Source organism: Panulirus ornatus, chromosome 11 (genome assembly GCF_036320965.1).
Source record: "Panulirus ornatus isolate Po-2019 chromosome 11, ASM3632096v1, whole genome shotgun sequence".
NCBI classification, from domain to species: domain Eukaryota; kingdom Metazoa; phylum Arthropoda; class Malacostraca; order Decapoda; family Palinuridae; genus Panulirus; species Panulirus ornatus.
The window spans coordinates 4,956,713-4,970,398 of NC_092234.1; the positions used below are offsets into that span (position 1 = coordinate 4,956,713).

General features: G+C 41.3%; 1 protein-coding gene across 1 annotated transcript; it reads right to left on the reverse strand.

The window, feature by feature from the left end:
- Positions 1-2,966: 2,966 nt before the first annotated feature.
- Positions 2,967-7,306, reverse strand: LOC139751234 (uncharacterized). The gene is made up of 2 exons (XM_071666455.1): positions 6,148-7,306; positions 2,967-4,261 (listed from the first exon to the last, which is right to left on the reverse strand). Exons 1-2 carry the CDS (start codon positions 7,082-7,084, stop codon positions 4,110-4,112), a joined length of 1,089 nt encoding a protein of 362 aa, XP_071522556.1. The 5' UTR covers positions 7,085-7,306; the 3' UTR covers positions 2,967-4,109.
- Positions 7,307-13,686: the final 6,380 nt, after the last annotated feature.

Sequence of the window (13,686 nt, forward strand, 5' to 3'; positions counted from 1 at the left end):
TATATATATATATATATATATATATATATATATATATATATATACACGGTAGTAATTATTGCTGTTTCTGTTACCGTAAGTTAAAGGTGGTGATTTTTTTTATTTTTTTGCTAATTTTCTTTATAAATGAAAAAACAGTATGTTTCTCTAAAAGCTTGAGCTTCAGATGATTGTCAGAAACCGGAAGAAATCTATAAAATAAATCTTCCATAATTTGCAAAGCTTTGCTCGCTATGGTAGAGATCATTGATAGTTAAAATTTCCAATCCAATACATTACCAATTCAGTACATGCGCAGCTATCAGGATCCACTTCAATACAATATAACCGTTGAAAATGACTGTACACACGAACACACGCATACATCTACAAATGTATGTGCGTGTGTGTGCGAACGTATGTGTATGATAGCAACACAAACGGATAAGCTGTTAATTACAGTAATTAGACAGATAATGAGAGGCTGTATACACCATTGCCAGTTGTAAGGCCAACAAAAGAGTTTTTAATGACCGTTTGATGATGACTGACGGAAACCTAACATAGAGGAAATGTCTCCATCCGCTCATTCTCCCCCACCACTCTCACCCGCCAGTCATCCACCAGTCACCCACTACTATCACCCATAACTACGCAGCGCTAAAATATCAGCATGATTTCGTGGAAACTTACCCTTCATGGTCTTGAAATAGAAATGTTAAAGATACTCTGCAGTACTCGGGTAGGCGTGGCCCTGGGTTCGACTCGTGGGCATTTTATGAGGCTGTCGAACCTTGGGTAGGTAGATGTGCCATAAAACTGTTCCTACCCGCCAGTAATACCACCTCCACTGATGGGGGTGTTTACCGTTAGATCGATGACATGGTTGGCTGTGGTTGGTTCTTTCAGCTTCAGGATTATCGACTGCCAGGGTCATTTTCGAACCAGCTTGAAACACCTTTAAATATTAAAAGTAATTAACAACATATATACATACTCTCGCTGCCTATATGGTTCTTGCTGAAGCATACACAGTAACTATATTTCTATATGAGAGAAGGAGAAGCAGAACTGAAGAACAAAAAAATTTCGATATAACTTTCAAAAGTTATGCTAATAATAGCATAAATAAGAAAAAAATGTAACGCAAAATCTTAAAAAAAATTGATATTCACGTTACTTTAAAAAAAAATACCCTAAAATAATATTTTCTCGAGGAAAAAATAAAAGGTAAAAATCAGTTTTCTCGGCCACCCAGCCTGAAACACTGCGAGCGCAGTCATTTCCATAATTATCCTTGGCACTGAACGGTTAATTATATATTGGAAGAAACCTGTTCGTTAGGCCTTTAACCCTTTCAGTCCTTAGTTACTGTCTGTTGGGAGATGTTAGAGGGGTCTACCCGACAACTGCTTGTCGCTTATAGCCTTATAACAAGTCTTTGGTCACCAATTATTCATTTCATTTTTATTCTATTTTCTTTTTTTTTTGGGGGGGGGGGGAGATTGTTCGATATTTTCATTATTTAGTTGTAAGAATGTGGTAGTTATTTGCTTGTTGTTGGTTACTAGATGCTGTTCTTACTTGATAGTTTTATCTATTTTCCATGGGTCGTTGGTGGCTAGTATTCGTCTACTGTCAAGTGTAAGTTACTGACAATTTTGTTATGATACTGACAATTTCATGATCTGTTATTAGTACTTACTCTCTGTTAGCATAATCTGGTTGTTACTTCTAGTTTTTGTATAGTGTTAGTCCTTGGGGCTAGGAGTTATATTCTTTTTATCAGTTATTACAGCCTGCTAGTTACAATCAAATCTTCCATTACTGTTGGCCGTCAGGTTGTAACAAATAAATATTTACTGCCACACAGGTTAGATACAATCATTTGATACAACTGTTTGATTTCTACAACCAGTTGTTAGTTCGTTAGGTGCTGGTCGATAGAATGGGTCTCTCGCATAGGTTAAGTTGTGTGTGTGTGTGTGTGTGTGTGTGTGTGTGTTGCCGTACATACACAGGAGTAAAGACACGGTACATACATACAAGGTTAAGAGACGGGACAAATTGTAATCACATACAGTGGACTTATGGAAAGTATTTGACTCTACGCCACATAAGAGGCTGCTAAAGAAGCTGGCTCTTCAGGCTGGAATAAGGACGGAACTCCTTAGCTATGGAAGGGAAAAAAGTACGTATACCAGGAGATCCTTCTCAAAATGGAGATCGCCAAGTGGAGTGCCGCAGGGTTCTATTTCGGGACCAGTGATCTTCTTGAATACGTGAAGGACTTACAAGGCATAATACACTCAAGACCTGAACATGTTTGCAGGTAATGCCATGGTTGTGAGGAAAGAAGATTGGTGAAAATAATCTCTATAAAGTTTCTCTTATACGTAAATGATTACATTCAACCTTAATGAATGGAAAATAGTCAGGATCAGACCCTCGATACGAATATGACTTAGTCAGCAATATACCCAAACCCGTCACCAGTTTGGCCAATGCACTTTCAGAGGCACAAACAATTAGAAGAGGTCCAAAGGAAGGCAACAATGATAGCAACAAAATTAAAAAGTCTGTTTCAGCGAGAGGTTAGTGGCTATAGAGGAAGAGAGAAGAGTAAGGGTGAGTTAATCGCAAACTATATTTTCAAGCTAGTTTGATGAAAGCAGCAGTTAATCGAAAGGTATAGAGATAGAACATCTGATGTCATAATATGAAGAAAGAAAGTGATTAGAATATATATATATATATATATATATATATATATATATATATATATATATATATATATATATATATATATATATATATACAGAAATGCTTTTACAGAATAAATATGGTGGATAAATGGAATAAACTGAGTGATGATATTGTGAATATAGACAGAATACAAAAGTTTGAAAAAAACTGCATGATCGTAAAGTTCAAGTTACATATGGATAATGTAATTAAATACATAAGGTTAATGCTAAAATTCCATGTTTACATCTTATGTTTTATTTGTCTGTACAAAAATTACAGTAATTAAAGCTCCACCTCAGCAACTTGTTTTGAATAACAAAAAATTAACATTAAATTACAAGACTAGATTACAGAGGAAAAGAAAAGAAAATACACTCCAAAAACATCAACCAATTATATGGAAAACAAAGGAAACGAACATAAAAATTGCAGTAAAAAATTTCAGAAAGAAAATTTAATAGTTTGTATCAAAGAGAAGAGAACAAGAACTCTAAAATAAAACACATACAACAGAGGTAGTTTATAGGGACATATCTATAGCTAAAATTCATTAATAAATACTAAAGCCTTCACCATTCTTTGATACAATAATATACATTTGATTACACATAAAAACTGACTAGGATGATTACTATAAACAAGATAGGTTTATATAATGAAAATAATAAAGCCTTTCGGTTCTTAAGTATTCAGTTAATTTATAGCTCATATAAATGCCTCTTATATTGCCATCAAAGGAATGACTAGTTTTAATTAATCAATTATCATGCATAAACACGCTCAGCCACGTCTCTCTGCCATTTATGATACGTTTTAATTTTCCTACATAGGGATAAGTAAAAAAGTCTTTATGAACCTACATACCAAAGAAACAGAGAGAGAATCCTTATCAATTTTTCATGAATTATCCAACTACAAAGTTATCCAATGTTTCTCCTAAGAATGATGGAAGACAAATAAGTATACACATTTCGTAAAGGTGCAGGTGACGTGTTCCAAATAGTTTTTACATACATCAGTAACAATACTTTACAATCCTGGGTTTCAGATGGGCTCGAGCATTTTGCGATCTGAGACACAACATCATAGTAACTTCACCTGGTGTTTGATAACCTAAGACCACAAGCTGTATTCTTTTTTTTTTGAACACCCTGGGGCCACAAACAAGAACACCTGGGGTTGTCTAAACCCGAACACATAACCCAGATCCCAGGGTTGCAAACAGGGAAGCCATGAAAATGGGAAAAATCACAAATCCTCAGTCGTAATTTTGATGAACCGCGTATATAATAAACTTTAACAATACATTACTGTCTTCGGTAAGGGGGGGGGGGGGGGGGATGCTACTACACAAAACAAAGCTTCGTCTCGCTAAGAGATCCTCACGCCCGTAGCTGAAGTAGAACTTTCTTGTGGGGAGGCTGGTGTAGGTGGTCTTGTAGGCTGGACGCCGGCCGCTTCTTCGAGTGGGTCTGGTGTTGTAGGTGGGGTTCCCTAGTGGTGGCGGTCGCCCTCTTACGTGGCCTGACATATTCTGTCGAAAAAAAATATATATATATATATTTATAATTTTCCTGTGTAGTTTTATGTTAGATTAGAACATACGAAAGTAAGGTTAAGGTTATATTATTTCATTACAGTTTTATATCAAGCTATTTCTTTACGGGTAGAGGTGCATTCATCAGATATTTTAGCAGAATGCCGTTACTGAGTCTATCAAAATTCATAACTAAAAAAAACTCAAAACTTTAATAACACTAAAACTTCCTTGAAATTATGGTATACAATTAATTCATTTCTGAGGAGGATGTGAATATACCTTTTTCAAAATAGTGATTACATTTATATAAATCAGTTTATGACACGAGAGTCATTTAAACGAGTAGGACTTATCAGCTCATGTGTGAGTGTGTGTGTGTTCAGTGGAGGCGTATCTTGTCTTGTGTGTGTGTGTGTTTTAAATCAAAGACAATAAGACAGTAAATCTGCCTTGTGGGAATGGCAATACAGAAGCCTGATACAAGTGCTCATGATGACGAGATACAACACACCCAGTCAGGAAATAACACAAGAATAATCATACTTCCATAATTCTGTTACTGACAACGAAAATCAAGACTCCAGCACGCAACTACTGAGCTGTCAGCTAGATCACTACGATTCACCCAAAGCCACATAAGCCCAACCCTCTCCCACCTGACACCCATCTAAACCTGTTCACTCTCAAGCCAAAGAGCCGGTATTTTCCTACACTACAAAGCCACTTCTCTCTTACCTAACAATGTCATCTCACACTTGGTCAGCAGAGCCAGCTCTAGTCGGCCAACTCTCCCTCCTGAACACCAATAGCCATTCCCAGAATCATGGCAAAAATAACCCGTAGATTTACATACAAAACCATATATATTATTTGCTAGGTGACAATGACAGAATTTGAAGAGTTGCACAATAGATTATAGAAAACTATGTATATCATTTGCTAGTGAAAATGACAGTTAGAAGAGTTGCACAATAGATTATAGAAAAGTTTATATATATATATATATATATATATATATATATATATATATATATATATATATATATATACCTCGCAAACGCGGGAGACAGCGACAAAGTATAAAAAAAAAAAAAAAAAAATATATATATATATAAAATGTGCAGATTTTTTCTTGTTTTTACTATTTGCACAAATTATAAAATAAACTATTCTATTTTTTCTCTGCAAGTTATTTATAATCATCATTATTAAAGTCATATAAGGGAAGATATGTGCAATACCTCCTTGTCTATCTACCAAAAAATATGGAAATTACTTGTTTGGATTCTTGACACGTTTTAAGACTTTACTGAATAACAATTACATTTTATATATATATATATATATATATATATATATATATATATATATATATATATATATATATATATGACGCGAGGAACATAGTCGTGCTCAGAATAGAATAAAAAATAATTGACTCTAGGTTCAAATGGTTTCCACTTAGTGCACAGCCCACGTATTCTACTTCCCTTGTATTGAATTCTCTAACCTTTGGTTATTCTTCCGTACATCCCGCTGTCCTAATTCTACAATTAGTCCCTTGTGGACCAAGGTCCTTTCCTCTCGCTAACAACCACCTAGTCGGGCTTACAGTGAAGTGTTGGGGTATACAACAGCTGTGGCGTGTACCAGCAGAAGTGTGGGTGTCGTCTGGTGAGTGCGTGGGTCGTCCAGCGAGTGTGTGCGTGAGTGCTCGTCCACTGAGTGTGTGGGGTGCGATACAACTAACATGTGCTACAAAACTAATAAGAGGGTGAGCTTCCATGAGTGTGAGTGGTGTATGTACGTCTCAATTATGATGCAAAACCAGTGGTAGCTAGCTAGTGTGTGTGTGTAGGAGTGAGGGGTTCATAACTCACCTGTGATACAAGTCTGGCGAAGTGTTGGGGCGTGGGAGTCGTCCACAGGGGCGATGTGGGGGTCGTCCTGAACGACGTCGTGGGGGTCGCTCCTTGGGGAGTCGCGGGGCGCGGCGGCGGCCGGCCGCCCTCCACCGCGCTCCGCTACCACAGCCTCCGATTCGGCACGGCTCCCGCTGGCGGCGGCCTCCGGCAGCCGGACCCCTGCCTGGCTGTCGTCCTCGTTCCGTGTCACGTTTTCTGTTGCTTGCCTGTCGTTTTCCACACGCTGGGGGTTGGTCTCAACCCTCTGGTCGTCTGTCTGTAACGTACCCACTCTCTCGCTCCCTGACACACCTGGGTCCGCTAGGTGTTGTTCGCCGGTGCCAGTACCGCAGGTCCGCAGGCGATGCAGATGGTGGTCGCCGCCCCCCGCAGCTGTGCCGCAGATGTTCGTGGCGCGCGCGGCCCCCTGCGTCACACAGGTGTCCCGGGACGGGTCACCCGCAGGTGGAGACGGGTCATTCGCCGACGAAAGGAAACAAGTCCGGGGGCGTTCGTGCGCGACGTCTTCTGCTGCGTTGGGAGGCCGAGAAGCCGTGGGGTCCGTGGTTGTCCACTGGTATCGACCATCACGGAGCGGAACCTCCCGAATCGGGTCGAAGTTCCATTTCTTGGTGAACTCCTCGGCCGAGATGGTGAGGAGGGACTCGGCCAGCTGCAGGTTTAGCTTGCTGTTGTTGTCACCCAGGAGGGACAACGCCCTCCGAGCCCTCCCACGCTTCAGGTTAAAGCCAACCCTGGAAGTCCCTAACTTCGTAGGCTGCAACACAACCATGTTCCCCTTACTAAAGTACCTCCTCCAATGTAGGTCTTTCCCCTCACGACACAGGCGACCCTCACTACCGTCTACTGCTGCTCTCTGGTTACGAACCTCGCATCTGTCACTGACGCCCATGAGGAGCACAACACCGTAAGACCTTTCCTCGGTGGTGATCAGGGTGGACTGAGTTGGTGTGGGTCGGGTGCCGTGAGGGCGAGTGAGGCTGGCTAGGACGCTTACCTGGGAGCAAACATCTTACGGAGAAATTGTCAATACGTAGATATTTATTTCCATCCTCAGCCTTGCATATTCGGACACCATATCTATCCATCCGTACGAGAAGCATAACATCCTTTACTTAGACCATAAATCTTTTTCTTGAGTTTGAGAGAGCGCTAAAAATAAATTGAAAAGTCCGGGAGATGGCAGCAAAGGTCCGTGGCCTGGGGTAATGGGGGTTGAGCGTGTGACGTCATGAGTGTTGCTCACACTGACTGGTTGGCTCTACCGCCCACACAGGAAGGAAGCTACGGAAACGTATCAACCATAAGCACACAAACACACCACAGGGTGCACACACACACACACACACTACTGCACTCTCAGGTTGGGCGTGGTAAAGTCGTTGCCATACTGGATCAATGACAAGCGTCAAAATATGACATTTGTAAAAACATTAACCGATTACAGATCAGTATGATTTCCTGTAGCACAACAAACGTTGCTTTTCAGTGAACAAAATTGTTTGCAAATATTTTCTTCCAGAGGAGTAAAATGCATTAAACTGACTAATAAGAATAAACCTCGAGAGATGCCTGTATGTTCACCACATAGCTCTCAGTATGCAGGTGTCCAACACATCCATCAGTTTACTCGCCAGTGTAGATGATGATGATGGCGGTGCGTGTTATCGATCACACACAGGTGAGCGAGGTCAGGGCTGTGGGACATCATCTCACAGTACCTAGGTCAGTAACTGAACGCGTACACAACATGGATCAACACACGCAATTCAGAAGGGGTTATGGAAAGACTGGATCCATTTACTCTTACATGTTGGAAGTTGGCACTGCCGCCTTCAGGTGTACAGGATCATTCTAATACCATGTGTGGTCTCGCTATTCACATGGTCGTGAGTGTCATCACTTAAACTCAGTAGTAGCGCTACTTGACTACACGGAAGACAACCAATAACTAATATATTATCACTTATCCCTATTATCATTATCATTATTATTATTATTATTATTATTATTATTATTATTATTATTATTATTATTATTATTATCATTATCATTATTATTATTATCATTATTATTATTATTATTATTATTATTATTATTATTATTATTATTATCATTATTATTATTATTATCATTATTATTATTATTGTTATTATTATTATTATTATTATTATTATTATTATTATTCTATCATTAACATAATCATTATTATCATAATTTCTATTATTATTTGTACTTTGAACTGCAGTTTACATGTAGCTGGTGTACTTTTCAGAGCTACACAGACAGCATCCTTAGTGAGGGGGATGTGATTTCCATACATATGGCTCCTTTAACAGAATCGTCTGTTAAACCAGCCTGACATTTTCGTATGAGTGTACGTGTGTGTATATTAAATTCACTTAAATAATCTTAAAGATTTAATCAAGTCATTTACTGCTACTTTGGAAAGTCTTCGGGAATTTCATTTTTTCAGTGGGCTACAATTAGCATTCTAAATTCGTCTAAAAACCTAATGATAAATCACTCGCTGTTCTTAGAAATAAAGAATTGCTCTCCAACACCAAAACATTTTCTAAATCCTTTTGACTGGTTTGCCTAATTCACTTTCAGCCCTTTATTTTCTATTTTCCAGAAGAAAATAAAAACCCCCGAACATGTTCACTGGCCTGACCCAAAATCCGGCAACTCCCACTTTAACACTAAAGATCTTAACAAACCCTCAAGTGTTGCCCATAGAAAAGGCTATTCCCGGGTCTCTTGAGTCTGTATAACAAGTTAAAAGACCTGCTATAAAACACAACCACTAACTCCGACCATAGCAGGAGAAGGGTAGCTATAAAGACGTCAGAGGATGAAACGCGGGTAGCCACCCAGAGTGGCTTGGGGAGACTGATTGCTGGAGGATGGTGACGATGGCTAAATTAGGGAGACTAGTCTGTCTTGGCCAAGTTGCCTGGTTGAGGAAAGAGACTTTGCAGCAAGTCTAGACATTAGGTATATATACTCTCCAGTGGAAGACACTGACACTGGGAGTTGTTAAGTGTTGTTGACAGTGGCCGGTGTTGCCCTGACGGTGGTTGTGGTGGGGAGTGAGGTGGTGTGTCAGACGAGATAGCTAGGGAGATAATCACCACACATCTGACCACTGAGAGCACCATTAACATTCCACCTCCCACCTGATGCTCGCTACTGTGTGGTACTCCACTAGCCTCAAACTCCACCAGTGGGTCCCCCACCCCCTCCTCCTTCACCACCTCAGTAATTATTCTCTTCATTATATATATATATATATATATATATATATATATATATATATATATATATATATATATATATATATATATATATATCGATGGTTAGCTGTGGTGTTCACGATTCACTAGGAGTACAAGCGTCGTAGTTTTCATAGTGAAAATACTGTATGTGCACAGATCATTCAGCAGTTGGTGACACTAATAAACTAGCTTTGGTGCTGATCACATAGCGTTAGCAAGGATAACGGACTATAGCTTAAGCTCCACAGCTACGATTAGGAGTGACTTTTAGCTGTGGTGAACGCGACTTAAAAGGCTGTAATCTACGGAGCGAGGAGGACAGATCAGATAACCCCAGTTACCTCCACCATCTCACTAGCGCCCCCCCCGCCTCGTACGTACATAGCCTCCCCCCACCCAACGATCACCCCCTCCCTGCTGCGCCTGTGGGAGGCCAAGAGTACTCGATATTATCTTGAAAGCAAATGTTTCCCCATTGTCAGTGCTTGATGGCTTCTTGAAGCCAAGTCTCACCGCTAATGCATTTATAACCTAAGGCGCTTGACGTGGTTACCATACCCAAACAGCGAGGTAGAAGGAAGGTTATCTTTACCAGTAAGTCACTTAGGCAAAGGGAAAGTTATCCTAGCCTTGACGGACAGAAAGGCAAGGTTATCTCTATGCTTGAGTCAGTCATGAGTACGGCGGTCGCCTTCGACAACAACAAAGGATATATGGTTGACCTAACCTAGCCTAGAAAAACTTTGGGAGGGGGCAAACATTCGACTGATCCTGTAGAAGTTATCTTTAGTCATGGAGGAATCCATTACACTGTTCAAATCATCTTCGAATACATTACACTGTACAAATCATCATCTTCGAATCCATTACACTGTTCAAATCATCTTCGAATCCATTACACTGTACAAGTCATCATCTTCGAATCCATTACACTGTTCAAATCATCTTCGAATACATTACACTGTACAAATCATCATCTTCGAATCCATTACACTGTTCAAATCATCTTCGAATACATTACACTGTACAAATCATCATCTTCGAATCCATTACACTGTTCAAATCATCTTCGAATCCATTACACTGTACAAATCATCATCTTCGAATCCATTACACTGTTCAAATCATCTTCGAATCCATTACACTGTACAAATCATCATCTTCGAATCTTCTTCGATCCTCTGTAGTGATTGAGGTTATTCTGGTTCACAAGACGCAGGCGAGTTATCAGTTCTACAGCATCTTCAAAGATTCGAACAAGATAAGTAAGATAGCGTCTTTAACAAGGGACCAGATTTCTCTGTCTTCTTTTTCTCCTTATCTTTAGGGTGAGTTATGATAGAAAACGGCCCATGTATTACAAGCGAATGAGGACCTTGGACGACGGGTGAGAATTATGAGTGTCCAGCGAACGAGGAAAATGAGTCTCCAATAAACGAAAACGTAATATCCCAAAAGTGGAAAACCAGAAGTTTCTAGTCGTTCACATGAATCTCCGGGAAGTTTCCAGAACCCAGGTTCCAAGTGAATGAGGGGCAGTATGAAGACAGCAATGGTGGCTAGTGAGGACAATTTATGAGACTTTATGAGGGCCGTGAGGTGGAAGGGGCTCCGAGGTGTGTGTGGTCAGGGCGGTCGGTTGGGCTGGAAGCGAATCTCGTTTTCTGTTCAAGAACAGCTTTATTATGGCCCATTGTCTGTGGTGGTTGTAGAGTGTGGGAATTCCTCCCTCCTGTCCATTCCTCTGTCTATCTATCTGTCTGTTTCCGTCTCATTTTCTGGCTCTGTAACCCTACCCATCTCACCCGTGTCTGTCTGTCTGTCTGTGGGTCTTCCAGTAGCTTTCTCCCAGTCGGTGGGTCTGTGAGGGTTTCTGAATGTTCTATATTCTATTTACATTTTTTCTCCACGATTCTCTCTCTCTCTCTCTCTCTCTCTCTCTCTCTCTCTCTCTCTCTCTCTCTCTCTCTCTCTCTCTCTCCAAATCGGTGGTCACCCCCCCTCCCCCGCCTTGGCTGAGATTGGAGGGCCCCTCCCTTCCTTCCTCGTTTTCTGTTGGCCAAACAACACACACACACACACACACACACACACACACACACACACGTTTCTTCCTGCAAAACATACCAGGTCTGCAAGATATGACGCAGAGTCTGACGCAATCCAAGCCCACAACAGCATGCAAAAAACGCAAAAGAGGCGTCACCAACAGCAGTGCAACTCATTCATATTTTCCAAGCCCTCACTCATCCATGTGTACCCCATGCACGTCATCCACCTTCATCCAACTGTGTCATCACCACCGCTAGGACTCGCTCTTTGTTGATCCAACACAAACGTCACCCACTCCCACCACCACCCATATCCTTCCTTACCCCAACATAACCTCATCCACCACCATCTTCATCCTCCATCTTACACATCCACCTCGCATCCACCACCTTCCACAACCACCATCCACCACCTACATCCACTCCTTATCCATTACCTTCCGCCTCTCCTCCACCACCTTTCACATCGACCTCTCATTCAACATTATCCATCTCGACTCCATATGTTCATCCACATCTACCTCAAATCCTCGATCAAACTTTTACCCCCACCCCTTCTTGTCCTACCTCCACCTCCAGTTACGATCTCTCTCTCTCTCTCTCTCTCTCTCTCTCTCTCTCTCTCTCTCTCTCTCTCTCTCTCTCTCTCTCTCTCTCTCTCTCTCTCTCTCTCCACTGCCATGTTTACCCTTGGACGACCCACCTCACAATATCCGGTCCGTTCCGTTTCGAACCACCCAGGGGGAGTCGACGGACCTCAAGTCTTGTGGTGTGGAAGGAACCTCGATAAGATACCAAAGGCAAGAGAGTAAACACTCATAGGTACCGAGGAGAGAGAGAGAGAGAGAGAGAGAGAGAGAGAGAGAGAGAGAGAGAGAGAGAGAGAGAGAGAGAGAGAGAGAGAGAGAGAGAGTGTCCAGGTGCAAATTACCATATTTTCGTACCTGGCCACCCTCACCACCTCCCTCCATACTCAGGACTTCCCTGCTTCCCCATCCCCCCCTCCCCCACCTCCCCATGATTCCCATTCCTAAATTCCCACCAAGCCGCGCTCCAGTGAGGAATGACACGTAGCTGTTATAATCATGTCATAGATAACATTCTCGTTCCTTTGTTAAAGGAAAATAAAGACAGTAAATACTGGTAATAATCCAGATGTGTAGGAAACAGTCATGCATACAATGGGGGTATGTATAGTGCATGAAACATGTATACCTTAAAATTTGACGATGACAGTTTACACGATCTTAGGAGCTGATAAGCCAAACGCCCATTATAAACAGTCAAAAAATGTTCAATATCATCTTTGGATGACAATGTACTGTGTTAACCTACATAAGACGTATACGACTATACGTATCTGATACTAAATGACAAGACAAAGATAACATCCCGCGTTTCAGAAAGCATACAAGCACAATCACAACTGCATGTTGATTAACAACTGCCAGGATTTACGGGCAGTTATAATTTCCTCACGACAGGATGAGAAGGATAGAGGCCATGATATCCTAATTAAGTCCTTCCTTAAGGCAATCTCCCTCTTTGTAACGGCCACCTGTGTCTTGTGTAAACCGGCCTCTTGCGCGAGCCTTACCTACACCGATTATAAGACGTGTTGAGATTTATCTAAAAACAACAGAAAGCCAACCATAAACACACGAACTTAAAACTGATATCATGAAGGAGTTGCTTCATATTTTCAAATATGGCGAATCTGGATTGGAACGAAATTCCCATCGCGTCTAATTATTCCCTCGGGAAACAACCGCAACCATTTTCTCACGGCTAATTGGTGGTTCCTTCCGTCACTTGTTAACTGACTTCTCCCTCCCGCCTCGCTCACGGTGGGTGAGGTCGTCCGTCCACTACCCTCACCCACCCACCCACCTAAGACGAAGAAGAAGGTGTTATAAGCCAGAGGGGATCGAGGCGTCGACCTACAGGACGCTTCGACCAGACCTGGTGGGGCTGTGAAGCCAAGCTGACCCATCCACAGCAGCCAGATGTGTGGGGTGACGAGAGGCAGGTCGCTGCCTTCTTGTATACTACTACTACAACTACTACTACTACTACTACTACTACTACTACTACTAATATTGATAATAATACCACTATTACTACCACTACTATTACTCACTAATACGTCTTATGAACTAGTATCA

Bases quoted from the DNA above. Each gene is read 5' to 3' on its own strand.
- LOC139751234 (XM_071666455.1), bottom strand. From the start codon at position 7,084: ATGGGCGTCAGTGACAGATGCGAGGTTCGTAACCAGAGAGCAGCAGTA. The intron at 4,262-6,147 runs GTGAGTTATGAA...TTTTTTCGACAG, and splicing joins TCGCCAGACTTGTATCACAG to AATATGTCAGGCCACGTAAG.